At 40.3% G+C, this 15,690-nt stretch overlaps 1 protein-coding gene across 3 annotated transcripts in view; it reads right to left on the bottom strand.

Moving 5' to 3' along the window:
• Positions 1–11,809, bottom strand: part of map7b (microtubule-associated protein 7b) — a 177,333-nt gene extending 165,524 nt beyond the window's left edge. Inside the window, exon 1 of one of the 3 annotated variants that reach the window (XM_072277751.1) lies at positions 11,624–11,809. In XM_072277751.1, the coding sequence (XP_072133852.1) occupies positions 11,624–11,672 (49 nt within the window). In that variant the 5' untranslated portion in view covers positions 11,673–11,809. The remainder of the gene's footprint in view (positions 1–11,623) is intronic. The other 2 variants (XM_072277739.1, XM_072277744.1) reach the window with 2 other exon arrangements.
• Positions 11,810–15,690: the final 3,881 nt, after the last annotated feature.

Below are 15,690 nucleotides of genomic sequence, written 5' to 3'. Positions count from 1 at the left end.
CTCTTCACATATTTGTAGATTGTCTTGGGATTGTCCTTAGTCCTGTCCGCCAAGGCCTTCTCATGGCCCCTTCTGGCTCTCCCAATTTCTTTCTTGAGCTTCTTCTTGCTAGCCTTATAATCTTCTAGATCTCTATCATTACCTAGCTTTTTGAACCTTTCATAAGCTCTTTTCTTTGACTAGATTTACAACAGCCTTTTTTCACCAGGGTTCCTGTACCCTACCATCCTTTCCCTGTCTCATTGGAACGTGCTTATGCAGAACTCCACACAAATATCCCCTGAACATTTGCCACATTTCTTCCGTACATTTCCCTGAGAACATCTGTTCCCAATTTATGCTTCCAAGTTCCTACCTGATAGCCTCATATTTCCCCTTACTCCAATTAAACATTTTCCTAACTTGTCTGTTCCTATCCCCCACATCTGACACCGAGCACATATACTTCCTGTCTGTATTCTACTCAGGCAACCTACCTCGTCTCAACCCATTAACGCCGAAGCCCTATTGAGCCAAAGCCCTCCTACTCTGTCTCCCTCTACCCTGTCGCGCGCTCTATAAATCTGTCTCCTTCTTCCCGCTGTTCTCACTGGCTGACGACCAGGCGCTTGCGCAGTTGTGACCCAATCAACCGCTGAAGAAATAACTGAAACAGAAGCAATTCTTAACCCAAGGGTGTGCTTTAAAACAGGGGTCCCCAACCTTTTTTGCACCGCGACCGGTTTAATATTGACAATATTCTTGCGGACTGGCCAACCAGGGGGGGGGGGGGGGGGTTCAAGTAGGGGTTAAACTCGCCTCAACATGTCTTTTACAGTTAGGGTTGCCAACTTTCTCACTCCCAAATAAGGGACAAAAGTAGCAGTCAAATCCCAGGACACTTGTGTTTACCCCAGGAAGGACTACCATGACCATGCGCAGGCACCTGTGTGTGCATGCGTGTACGTGCCAATTTTTTTTTTCCCACAAATCGGTTTTGGTTTAATCTTCCCAACTACACTGTACATACATTATTTCTACTTTATATAGGCTATGATCAAGTTCAACAGTGCGTGACAAGGAATGAGGAAAGGTGCAGCTGACTCATATCATTTCCTCGCACATGCTTTGTGGCCCAGTACCGGTCCACAGCCTGGTTGGTTGGGGACCGCTGCTTTAAAAGACTGATGCAAAGACAAATGCAACATGAATTTCAATTTCCCTGAGAATACATTTCAAAAACTTCAGGAAGTGAAAAAGTACATTCCCCCATCTGAATTAATGGTGCTGTGGTGGAGATAGTTGAGAGCCAAGTTCCTAAATGTGAATATCACCAATAGTTTGTCCCTGGTCACCTACATTATCAGTATGGCAAAGAAAGCATAGTAGCACCACTCAGCATATCCTCCATGACCCTCGCTAATTTTAATAGGTGCACCAACAGATGCATCCTATCCACATGAATCACAGCTTGGAATTGTAAGTGCTCTGTCCAAGAAATTCCAGAAAGTTGTGAACACAGCCCAGTAGATCATGTAAACCAGCGTTGCCCCCTAATGTCTCTGTCTACACTTCCTGCTTCCTCAGGGAAACAGCCAACATAATTCAATACCCTTCTCATTCTCATCAATCTCACTTCTCCCCACTTCAAAAAGGTACAAAAGCTTAAAAACACATACCTCCAGGCTCAAGCTCAGCTTTTATTCTGCTATTATCAGACCATTGAACAGACCACGTGGTAAAGATGAACCATTCAGCTCTCAATCTATCTCATCATGGCCCTTGCACTTTGTCTACCTGCCACTATCTTTCTAAATGTAATTCTACATTGTTTTTGCAGGACCATAATGTACTTATGTTTGACATGACCCATCCGGATAGTATCTCAGTACACATCAATATTAAACCAATATTACACAACAGTATCAAACCTTAATAAATAAATATCTTTATTAAAATGGCTATTTAACTATACTATACTGAAAATTCAAAGCACAGTTAGAATAAAGGCAAATAATTTTGCATTCATAAAATGGAATTTAAAATTCTGTACACAAGTTTGCTTTTGCACCAATTACAGACTATTTTGTAAAGTGCATGTGAGGCTAAACTTCAAAACCCAGCTTAAGTTACAGTACAGTACTCAAATACTATTTTATCTCAGATGAGGTTGATGAATATTACTGTATAATGCATCAACATGCAAAGCTGTCAAATTTGTATTTCCAGTACTGTACCTCTGCTCCACAAGTTCTTCCCGTTTTACCTTTACATGGTAACTATACAGACAAGATGCCCCACATTAAAATATACCAGATTTTTTTTCTGAAATGTGTTCCAAACTGTACTCCTTTCCAAAAATGAATGGTACAAATCAGTGAAGAAACTAAATACTAAATTGTCCTTCAAGTGCAATGAGTAAAAATGTTTCTGTAAACAAGCGTTTTATATTATTTAACTCATTTGAACTGGATCTTTACATTTAAAATTAAGTAAATTGACAGTTACTTCTGCTTACAGTTCTAAAAAAAATGTTTTAAAGGCTTTAGTTCTGAATACAACTTGTGTTTCTCCTTTCTCTCATGATCAGTCATAAATTCAAAGATCAAAAGTAAAAAAATACTTCCTTGCTTTATTTACACTTTGAACCATAATAAAACTTATTGCAGAAAACCAACCAATAAAAGAAGTTGTAAACCTACCCCCTGAGTTTGAAGTCAATTTCAAAACTGGTTGTTAACTGGTGACCAGTGCACTTTGACCACGCTTGGCACTTTGAAACCTCTTTTTAGTGATTACAAATTCCAAATCTCTTCTAACAAGCAATAACAATCCAGTCACATACAAAGTGACCCATTTACATAGAATATTTGCCTCTTTTCTCTTCAACTCATCCAAAAAATAGTCTCAGACCCAAGGCTGGTTTATTAATATTCTCAATGACAATTTTCAAAGTAATTTTAACATGAATCGAAAATTGCCATGAAACTGAGGCCTTTCTTACCAACTTGACAACCATTTTTTTAAAAATGCTCAGGAGACAATTTGGTAAAGGGTTGTTTTTTTTTTGTATTCTGGCCAAAGCCTAACTACCAATAGTGCCTTACCAATCAATGAACTTACTATCAATTGTGGAACACTGTTTTCCCGGTCCCTACCCCAAAAAAATTCACTAGACTTTATGTAAATCCAAATGCAATAAGTTCTCAAATAATATTCGTTAGTTGTGAAGTTTTAAGGAACATCCTGAAACAATGAAAACTAAGAGATTCTATCTGACCCAAGACAAGCTGATAGATACCTGCTTCTTCACCTAGATCACCTACTTCTGCTTCCATTACAATGAAGGATTGTTTCTGCTGAAACAAACATTTTAGCTCCAGATTTAGCAATTCCAGTGCATTCTTGAACAGCATTCTCACCATATCCAAAATCCTGCTGCTCCTTTCCTGAACCTTCCATTTTCATGCTTGTGGACCTACAGTATATTGGTTTTCAGTTTAGCTCTGCCTGGTTTTAACATTCTTAGCCTTGCTTCCAAATGCATGCATGTCTTTGAACCTTATTTCACTACAACCTCTTCTTGCCTTCCAAACATCCACTGCTCTACCTTTAAGCCTAGCCTTAATTTAGTTCTTCTATTTGCAGCCATACCTTAAGCTGCACATGCCCAGACTTCTTCCCTACCTACTTCTCTCCCCTATACTACGCACTTTTAAACAAACTTTGTGTTTTGGTGAAGGGTCTAATTTATCTTGGTTGTGTATCCATTTGGATTTAATAAGATTCCCATAAAACTCTTAGGAACATTTTACTGCATTAGATTAGATTAGATTCAACTTTGTCATTGTGCCGAGCACAGATACAAAGCCAATGAAATGCAGTTAGCATTTAACCAGAAATGCAAAGAATACAAAATAACTGTGAATAAAAAATAAGTGCCACAGCACACAAATATAAAAGTACTGAGACAGTACAATATGGGTGCAATACTGCTTAGCGCTGTGATGTGAGGTTCAGCAGGGTCACAGCCTCAGGGAAGAAGCTCTTCTTGTACCTGTTGGTGTGGGAGTGGAGGATCCTGTAGCACCTACCGGATGGGAGGAGAGTAAAAAGTCCATGGTTAGGGTGAGATGCATCCTTGATAATGCTTTTCACCCTGCTCAGGCAGCATTTATGGTAGATATTCTCAATGGTGGGCAATTGGGTGCCAATAATCCACTGGGCAGTTTTCACCACACGCTGGAGTGCTTTGCGGTCCGATACGGGACAAATGCCATACCACACTGAGATGCAGTTAGTAAGTATGCTCTCAATGATACAGCGGTAAAAGTCCATCAGTGTCCTGGGACAGAGGTGAACTTTCTTGATGCTCCACAGGAAATAAAGGCGCTGTTGCACCTTTTTGATCAGGATGGAGTAGTTCAGGGACCAGGTGAAATCCTTGGAAATGTGAACACCAAGGAATTAGAACAAGCTTCTGTCAGGACACCACATCACACAGCTAATTCCTTCACCAGGCAGTCCCAAAAGACATTAGGAGAACTCAGTAATTTTGTGTCAAAGTCAATCCTCTGGCCGCTGCAAATGCAATGTTCTGCTCACCGCCGATTTCTCTGGGTAACCCAAACAGATACACCTCCTGTGCTCCTTGATGCAGGTTTCCACCGTGTCCCCTGTCAGGCCTATATACACACAACAATAACAGCCACCATCGCGCCTCCCAACACAGAGCAGTTCTTTCTAATTTGATTAACCATGTGAAAACTATTTCAGACCTGGAGAGCCTCCATGAGGAAATAAGATGATTATGCACCATGTTCCTACAGAATGACTACAAGGTGAAGGAAATCAATCAGGTCCTGAAAAGGGCCGATAGAAAACCAGGAAATCTAATGAGAAGGAACCCACCGCTACCACCTGTCTTCCCTATGTCTCCATAGTTTCCAGAAGGATCCCCAGGAACCTGAAGAAATACCAGATTAATACCATCCACAAGTCTGCAAGGAAGCTCAAACCACAGCTTATGCAGGTCAAAGGTGGCCTGGTACTCAGAATGACTGGCATTTACAGGATTCCCTGTGAATGCAGTGCAGCGTGTATCAGCCAGACAGGCCACATGGTAGAAACCCGCATCAAAGAGTACAGGAGGTGTATCCATTTGGGTTACCTGGAAAAACTGGCAGCAGCATTAGAAGTGGCTAATGAGGGGGCATAGTTTTAAGGTGCTTGGAAACAGGTACTGAAGGGATGTCAGGGGTAAGTTTTTCACACACAGAGTAGTGGGTGTGTGGAATGCACTGCCGGTGGCAGTGGTGAAAGCAGATACAAGAGGGTCTTTTAAGAACCTCTTAGATAGGTACATGGAGCTTAAAAAGATAGAGGGCTATGTGCTAGGGAGTCTCTAGAGTAGGTTACATGGTTGGCACAACATTATGGGCCGAAGGGCCTGTAACATGCTGTGCCAATGGCTTTTGGGTCCACCAGGTGAAGGAAGCCATTAACATAAAACTAGAGGAGATGAATTTTAACAAAGATAAAGGTCTTGTTCCAAGTAAGAACTGGAATTTGATTGTAAACAAGTGAGACAGCAGAAATTTGAATGGATGAGGACTAACCAATCAGGATGGACGGATGATGGGGGTATAAATACCACTGGACTAGACATGCCAAAGCATCATCCTGATGAAGATGGCAGAATTCGTCATCGATACCTGTACCCAGATGGAAGCCCGACAAGAAAACTTTTTTTTAAAAAAAGGAATACACTAACTTTTCAGCTCGGCTTTCACAAGTACCATTCGCTGCTCTATTCTGTCATTCACCTCACACCAAGAATGTGCCAGTAATCAGCAATCAGTGATTGTGTACCCAAGCCAGAATCTTCTGCAGTCCTATCTGTCTTCCACTGTTAGCGTTAGTGATAGGAAAAATGATGGAAACTATAACAGAACATCTTGGAATAAATAATAAGATTGAACAGAATCAATGTTAGTTTATGAAAGAAGAATCACATTTAACCATTCTGTTGGACTTCTTTGGGTATGCGACTCAGAACAGATTAAGGGAACTGTGTATGTGTTGAATTTGATTTTTTTTTAGAAGGCATTTGATAAACTCCCACAAATAAGGATCAACATGGTTACAGCACAAAGTGAGGACACTGCATGTATTGAGAACTGCTTTGCAGACAAAAGGTGGGAATATAAAGATTGTTTTGGGATTGACAGGTTGTGATTAGTGGGGTACTGTAGCCATTACCTCATGAGCCCTGCCTTCTCACATCAGCTATTTGGTGGAGAGGAACCAAATGTCATATTTCCAAATTTGCCATTACTAAATTAAATGGAATTTGTAGAGAAGCTTAAAGTAAAGGGGATTACAGTAAAGCGATGAGTGGGAATATAGCAGGTGGAAAATAATGTGGTATGAAGGGATATCATCTATTTTGGGGGCACAAAACAGAAAAGCAGAGTGTTAAAATGGTGAGAGATTAGATAGCACTGATGATCAAAGCGACTCAATTGTGCTTTGTGCATAAGTAACTGAAGACCAAAAGGGAGGTGCAGCAAATTATTAAAATAGCAAATGGCATGTGAGCCTTTATCATGAGAGTATTTGAATAAAGCAGTAAGGAAGTCTTACTGTAGTTGTGCACAGCCTCATTAAGACTGAATATTATATATAGTTTCAGTCTCTTTACTCAAGAGGAAGTGTAGAGCAGATTCATTAGTCTGGTTCCAGAATGACGGCTTGCCATTCAACAAGATCAAGTTAATTAGGGCTGCTTTTTTAAGCTCAGAAGAGAGATCATGAAAATGTACAAAATTCCTGAAGGCAATGACATGCTAGATGCAGGGAAGACATTTACCCTCAGACAGGAGTCTTAGTACAGAGCGCATTGTTTCAGAATAAGCAGCAATGACTGAGATGATGAGAAATTTTTCATGCACAGGTACAGTGGCATGCAAAAGTCTGGGCACCCCTGGTCAAAATGTCTGTTACTGTGAATAGCTAAGCGAGTAAAAGATGAACTGATTTCCAAAGTTAAAGATGACACATTTCTTTAATATTTTAAACAAGATTACTTTTTTTATTTCCACCTTTTACAGTTTCAAAATAACAAAAAGGAAAAGGGCCTGAAGCAAAAGTTTGGGCACCCTGCATGGTCAGTACTTACTAACACCCCCTTTGGCAAGTATCACAGCTTGTAAACGCTTTCTGTAGCTACCCAAGAGTCTTTCAATTCTTGTTTGGGGAGATTTTTGCCCATTCTTCCTTGCAAAAGGCTTCTAGTTCTGTGAGATTCACTGCTCTTTTGAGGTCTATCCACAGATTCTCGATGATGTTTAGTTCGGGGGACTGTGAGGGCCATGGCAAAACCTTCAGCTTGCGCCTCTTGAGGTCGTCCATTGTGGATTTTGAAGTGTGTTTAGGATCATTATCCTGTTGTAGAAGCCATCCTCTTTTCATCTTTAGCTTTTTTTTAAAAAAACAGACAGTGCGATGTTTGTTTCTAGAATTTGCTGGTATTTCATTGAATTCATTCTTCCCTCTACCAGTAAATGTTCCCCGTGCCACTGGCTGCAACACAAGCCCAAAGCATGATCGATCCACCCCCGTGCTTAACAGTTGGAGAGGTGTTCTTTTCAGGAAATTCTGCACCCTTTTTTCTCCAAACATACCTTTGCTCATTGTGGCCAAAAAGTTCCATTCAAAAGGTTCAAAGGAACATCTAAACAAGCCTGATGCATTATGGAAGCAAATCCTGAGGACTGATGAAGTTAAACTAGAACTTTTTTGGCCGCAATGAGCAAAGCTGTCCTTTTCCTTTTTTGTTATTTTGAAACTGTAAAAGATGGAAATAAAAAAGCTTTCTTGCTTAAAATATTAAAGAAATGTGTCAACTTTAACTTTATGCCTTTTTGAAATCAGTTCATCTTTTACCCACTTAGCTATTCACAGTAACAGAAATTTTGACCAGGGGTGCTCAAACTTCTGCATGCCACTGTACATCTCTATTTGACAAAGCTGTGGAAGATCCATCATTGAACATGACATTCAAAATGATTTCTAGGCGAATCAACTCTTCTTGGGTTTGCAGTCAGATACAGCTATCAATTTTAACCAATGCTTTATCTTCATTCCTTATGATAACAGAGTTTGTCATCAAAACATCAATTAAAATCAAAACTTGTACCCAGCTGGAAGCCCCAGAAGAGTTTATTCATCTTATATGTGGGAAAGCACTACACCCTTTATGATGTCTAGATATTTAAAAAAGGATTCAAGGAATGTGGGAATAATGCTGAAAAATAGCATGGCAGATGTCACTCATGACCTTAGAATTACGAAACAGTACTGCTTCCATTTCCAATGTTCATATATTCCACCCAGTAGCTCTCCCTCACATTGACCTCTTGGTCTGGCAAGAAATTCTAAGTAACATACTGGGTTTAAAAAAAAGTTACAGATTAAAATTCCAATCTAGGAACTTTATAGAGGATGATATAATCCTCTATAATAGAGAAGTGGTGAGGCACTGTATTGGACTGTTTAGGAACAGGTTTGTTCCTTGATGTCCTGGGTAATATTTATACATCAAAAGTAATAAGAGTGGAGGAAAAAGTTTAGCTCTGAATCATATTGCTGCTTGTGGGATCTTGTTCACAAATTGGCTATTTCCTACAAACCTATTATATAAAAATTGCCCTGATGTACATTGGGACATTGACATCCTAAAATGATACGACAACTACAAATCATTTTTTCTAAAGGTATCCTATAGGATGTGACAGGAGTTATTTAAACATGTTCTGCATTTCTACTGAAACACTTTAAATGCAACACTATAGTGAAATAGCATTCCAGTTACAAAGGCATAATTCTTTAATGAGAAGCCAGAAAACACAAGTGCCTAAAGATTCCTATCTATTTAATCATAAATCTTTTTGAAAAACAGGTGGAATTGTAAAATTACAGAGTAAGGCCACCAGGACTTATTCAATACACAAAATGTACCTGAGGGACTCAGCAAGTCAATCAGGAGCAGAGTAAACAGTCAATGTTTTGGCCAAGAGCCTTTATCATTAAAATGAAAAACAGAAGTTTAATTTGTCAAAAAATTGCTACATGCAATTTGTGGTAACATGTTATACAAGAATCATATGGAGGTGTTGGTAAGAATACCAAAAATAGACAATTAAACCTATCACTGTCGGCACTACTCTCTTGAAAAAGTTGAGGATCAAACATACTGATAAATCTTTAATACAGGTGACAATGTTTCAATCTCATGGATGAGCACAATTAGAAGCCATCAGTGAAATGAGTATTAACAAGAAATCAAATAGATAGCTCAGGTGTTCTAATCATAGAATACTACAACAGTTAAGATGTACAATGTGATCGAGTTCACTCTTAAAAGAAAAAATAAAAGTCAGAAAGATTGGGGGGGGGTTGTATAATCAACAGGAATTTCTTAGCTCCTGTTTTCCCTGTCCTTCCAGTTTTTCTTTCCTATTTTTCCACCAGCTTTACACACACACACACACATTAATTTGTAATTTTATCTTCTCCACACAAATTCCCACTTGTAATTTCTTTTATCCCACGCTACCCAAAACTATTTTTAATAAATCAACAGTTGTTGAAATAAATAGCCAATCATGCTGCAAGATGTGCACATTTTTCAATTAGATTTTTTTTGTGCGAGGAGGAATTGTGTTCCTCTTTGGCTGCAAGACCAGAAGTGCAACACTTCTAGAGTAGATGAATGGATCTCATTTTAAAATCATCTCCTGTAAAGATGCAATAAAATTTCAAAAAAGTATTGAAGAGCTTTAAAAAAATCCCCGACATTGACCATGGCAGAACGAATTATAAGTTTTGAACAGTATAGGTCCTTAATGCCAAAGGTTAAAGTACTCATAATCCAAGTGGAGCAGATATTTGACCAAGAACCACAAACGGTTCACTTGTGCAACTGTTGAAAACACATTTGGCAAATGATATTACTATACTATATATTAAATACAAGCCAATTACCACGTCATTTTTTTCAGAACTGCATTATTTGCTCCCTCAAATTATAACGAAGATGTACTCCAAAATGTTCAAATAGAGGGAAATTTGCAGTAGGTTTATAGTCACATCCTTTGAAAGGACTGGCTATTCATGGAAAGCGACTTTTTTCCGGTTGGAAATGGAGGAAGAGCTGATTGGTATACAAAATATGTCCCATCCAAGAGTCTTCGACCCGCTCGTTGCTGATTTCCCTCGATGCTACAGTGTATAGTGAGTGTTCATACTGCGTGTCCCCCGGCAGTTTTTAAATTCAGGATTTCCTCTTCCGCGTGTACCCGACGTTTCTTCACACAAAAAAAATCTTACTCTAAAAAGGATCTTCGAACAGAAAAAAATTGTCTTGACATAGGAAACTACAGAAACTGGAAGATGGAGTCAACGAACTGCTGAAGTAATTTACCGGGTCAAGAAGCATCTAAGAAAAGGGACTGTTGATATTTCGGGTGCAGACCAGGATCTGGATGTCACAGGGTCTCGACCTCAAATGTCGACTATTCCGTTGCCTCCACAGACTACCTATCCCGCTGAGTTCCTCCAGAAGTTTGACGTTTCTGCACTGCATTGCGTCTGCGATGAGCAATACACCACACAAAATCAAGCACACTTTCAGGTGTCCGCAATTTCCTACACGGGTTACGTGGGAACCATTTACAATGTAATTAATCTTAACCTATGAAACTTGTTTACCGCCAGCTTTCAACAACACACCGCAGTACGAAATAATGCGGTTTCAGATCGATTATGCAGAAAGGAATTCGGTTGCTTGTTTTATATAAAACTGTACGAAGTATTGACAGATTCGTGCAGTACATAGCTACGTTTGATACAACAAGCAAAATTAAATACATATCCAGCCGCACCCTCCAACCTAAACCGGGCTAGGTATAACAATCAAAAGGAACGACACAGATCTAAGACGGGTAATAATCTTCTCGGAACAAATAAAAGACATCAGGGAACTCTATTTGTGGAAACGAAATAACTGATAATTTTATTCATCAAATACTAACATTCAAACTTCATTATCAAGCAGTAATTTAAAAGAGTTAATTTGCTCAGTAATATTTTCGAAAACTGATCCAAACAACACGTAATTAAAAAGCCAACTGGTCCCGGTTTTTATTGTCAAAGTAATTAAATCACAAGGTGTCCTGCTGGAAAGAGCCTGCGTTAACTAAAACAGCTTTTGTGTACTACTATAATTTCAATTAGTTTCCCCTTTCCCAAGCCACTTGTTACACTTTGTACTTTTCCTCAATAGCGCAGGTACACGCTGCCAATGCATTGAAGCACCTCTGGCGGAGAGGTTCCAGCTCCCGGGCCGCCGCGCCAGCCGCCCGGTTCCGGCCACTGTTACGTGGACAATAGGCCGCCCGAGCCAAACGGCCGGCGCTCCCCTCCCGGGCCCGTTCCACCGGCTTCAGGTGTGTATCAACCCAACCCGTCAGCCGCTCCTGTGAGCGCTCCGTCTCGCCCATAACCTCTCAGTAACGCTTCACCCTCTCGCCTTCACACACGGGTTTTTCATCCTTACATATAAAAACATGAACAAACTCACCACTGTCGCCGCCATCCACTCGGGACGCGACTCCCTCCGCCTCCGCCATTACTCCTGACGTCAGCAGCAGGCGAACCCACCTTGGGGCGGCGGGAAATTCAACCAGTGAGAACTCAGGCCCCGCCTTCGTCTGAGGCAGGTAGGAGGTTAATGCATAGAGACCAACAGGTAACAGCAGGCTTAGCAGCATGTACTACATACACACATCATCAGCGGGTCACACAGCTCCAGGTAACAACGGATATGGATATTACACAAACACATCGCAAACCTGTGACACGGCTGTGGATATCTGCGATCATTACGTAAGTAAACATCGCAGGGCTCTGGATAAACGCTACAAGAATCATGTAATGCATTAACGTATTACACATGTAATAACCGTTGTCATACGCAATAAACGGATCATGCAGCAGCTTTAAGATACTAAATAAGATAAAACACAAGTACAAACGTTTGTACAATATACAGTACTATATATTGGTGCGCAATGTTTTAAGAATCATAACTCACCACAATACTATTTAGTTGCATTCTCTGTAGTGGAGTACGATTCACTTGTTAACATCTCCTTTTGAATATACAGCGGCAGACTATTTTCAGAACAAGAAATAACGAACTGTTCATCACTTAGAGGACAAGCAGTTCCGCTTAAATACCAGCATAAAACAACAAAATACTGGAAATATCCTGATGAAGGATATCGGCCTGAAACGTCGACTGTACCTTTTCCATAGACGCTGCCTGACCTGCTGAGTTCCTCCTGTATTTTTGTGTGCTGCTTGGATTTCCAGCATCTGCAGATTTTCTCCTGTTTGTGAAAATACTGGAAATACTCCGGTCAGATAGCAGTGGTGGAGAGATCATTTCAGGTCGATGCATTTAATCTTAAATCTACCTAACTTTCTATATATGTTATTTATTTTATCAATCAAATTCTCGAAGTGACACCAGAGACAACAACAAGTATTAAAGACTGTATCATTACTTTGAATAGTTAAATGAACAGAAAATGTTCGACCACATTCTATTTAAAATATGCTTGATTTGGCAATGGAATTCTTAATGAGTCTCGAGTGCAATCACCGGACCACAAAAAAACTCTTTCGAATATTTATTAAAATCTGCATAACATAGCTGTATAACTCAGACATGAGGAAATCTGCAGATTCTGGAATTTCAAGCAACACACTTAAAAGTTGCTGGTGAACGCAGCAGGCCAGGCTACATCTCTAGGAAGAGGTACAGTCGACGTTTCGGGCCGAGACCCTTCCTCCTCAGAGATAGAAGCTCCGCCTTTAAAATGCGTTATTTAAATCAATGCTTATCCAGACTTTACTTCTATCTCGCAGGTGTAAAATAAAGGTGTTAACTCGCAACACGAGACTTGTATTACATACTCTACTGCCCATCATAACCTCTGGGCGTTTTTGTCGTCATTTAGTTCCAGTACTGTACTTTGCGCTGGGTCTGGCTTCTTAGACATTGGGCTACAAGTTCCTTCCCATGATTGTTTTCAACTGGTGGAGAAGTGCCGTTTATTTTTTCTTTTGTCCCAGTAAATAATATCATTAGCAAACATGTGTTTCGTCGCATAGTCCCAAAAGGCAAAAGAAGCACCTTAATGTCTTTCGGTGGAGTTGGTTGATTTTTAACTATAACCGTTGCTGGCAAGTAGAAAACCCAGCAATCACGTTCTCCGACTAAACTGTCATATTGTAGTACGTTGGTTGAGAGATAAATAACCCGGCGAGCACGCTTATTTTTCCTGTTTGTTTTGCAATCTTCCCAATTATACATCCTGGGCTTCACTATAAATTAACCCCGGGGACGGCATCTCCATCAATGCATCGCCCCTCCCCCTTTCGATTTCAGTATTCACAGTCTTCTAAAGTGATAACCATTGCAATAAGCAACAGGAATTCTGCAGATGCTGGAAATTCAAGCAACACACATCACACACCAGCAACTTTGATGAACCATTGCAATAAGTTGATTGTTTTATTATAAAAGCGAGAGCAATTATATACTACGCAGATGACAGGAATTCTGCAGGTGCTGGAAATTCAAGCAATACACATCAAAGTTGCTGGTGAACGCAGCAGGCCAGGCAACGTCGACTGTACCTCTTCCTAGAGATGCTGCCTGGCCTGCTGCGTTCACCAGCAACTTTGATGTGTGTTGCTGCAATTATATACTAGGTGGTTTAGGCTTGTTAATTAGTTCATGCTTCCTTATTGCCAAAATCCCTCAAGCAGATTCACTGTTGGCTCCAGAATTCAGGAGTTGGCTGGCAAAAAGAAAGTCAATGTGCCTTTTAAGAAAATGTGTTTCCATACTGATTGGTAAAAACAGTAAATGGCCCCTAATATATAGAGTTGGGCAGTAGAATCTGGATGAGTAAAGGTGGCAGAAACTAAATGGGATTAATGTGGGATTAGTGTAAATGTGTGTTTGATGGTAGATGCCGACTCAGTGGGTTGTAGGGCTTGTTCAAGTGTTGTGCGACTTTATGACACCATGAGATGAAGTCAGTTATTGTCTGGGAGACAATGTCTGATATTCATTAGAAGGAGCATGGTCAAGAGGAAGCTTTGAGGAGGTATCAGAGAACTAGCATTCAGCTTCTGTAGCGCAGGGATCAGTTCACAAACAGTAACAATGCAACTCTATTGTAAGAATAGAAGAATTATGAGAGGAGTGAGCTATTGGGTCATCTGTCCTTCATGATCTTCCACCTCATGTCTTTTGTTCCTAATTATCCCAGTGTCCTTTTCTTTCCAGTAATATCTAGAAATCTGGTCAAAATGGTGCTGAACTGTAGTTGTGGTTCATACCTAGTTGTATTTTTAAATTAATTGGGATGGTCTTGGAGACAGAGAGGAAAGTTAGGGGTTAGAGACGGGAATGTAGGGGAGTTAAAAGTCAAATTAGAGTGTAGAGAAAGCGATGTTGAGGAGTTCCAGGTTAGGCTGGAGTTTAGGCCTCTGTTCTGCACTCTGTATTTGAAGGCTAGCAATGTGGGCATGGAACAAAGAATGTCAAGAGTCCAGACCTCCACTCCATGTTCAATGGTCACTGATGAGGACACGTGATGAAGGACATCCATGGATTAACAAGTATGATGTTGAGGCCATCTCTGAAACTTGGCTAAAGGATGGCTGCCATTGGGAGCTGAACATCCAACGATATATGGTGTATCAGAAAGATAGGTTAGTAGGAAGGGGGGGGGTGTGGCCCTGTGTATAAGAAATAATATTAAATCATTAGAAAGGGATGACATAGGATTGGAAGGTGTAGAGTCTCTATCGGTTAAGAAATGGCAAGGGTAAAAGAACCCTAATGGCAGTTGTATACAGGCCTCCAAACAGCAGCCGGGATGTGGATTACAAAATACAGCAGGAGATAGAAAAGGCGTGTCAGAAGGGCAATGTCATGATAACTGTTGGAGATTTTAACATGAAAGTGGATTGGGAAAACCAGGCCAGTAGTGGACTCAAGAGAGAGAATTTATAGAATGTCTAAGGGATGGCTTTTTAGAACAATTTGTTGTTGAGCCCACTGGGGGGTCAGCTGTGTTGGATTGGGTGTTGTGCAATGATCCGGAGGTGATAAGTGAGCTTAAGGTGAAGGAACCCTTAGGGAACAGTGATCACAATATGATCAAGTTCACTTTGAAATTTGAGAAGGAGAAACTAAATTCCAATGTGTCAGTATTTCAGTGGAATAAAGGAAATTATAATGGCATGAGAGGGGAACTGACCAAAGTTGATTGGAAAGGGACACTAGCAGGAAGGACAGCAGAGCAGCAATGGCTGGAGTTTCTGCAAAAAATGAGGGAAGTGTAAGACAGATATATTCCAAATTAGAAGAAATTTTTGAATGGAAGAAGGACACTACCGAGGCTGACAAGTGAAGTCAGAGCCAAAGTAAAAGCAAAAGAGAGGGCATACAAGGACACCAAAGCTAGTGGGAAGGTAGAGGATTGGGAAGCTTTTACAAACTTGCAGAAGGAAACTAAGAAGGTCATTAGGAAGGAAAAGTTGAATTATGAGAGGAAGCTGGCG

The sequence above is a fragment of the Mobula birostris genome, chromosome 2, assembly GCF_030028105.1.
Source record: "Mobula birostris isolate sMobBir1 chromosome 2, sMobBir1.hap1, whole genome shotgun sequence".
In the NCBI taxonomy this organism is placed as follows: Eukaryota; Metazoa; Chordata; class Chondrichthyes; order Myliobatiformes; family Myliobatidae; genus Mobula; species Mobula birostris.
Note: the sequence above shows the minus strand (reverse complement) of the source record. Positions and strands in the feature narration are given on the sequence as shown.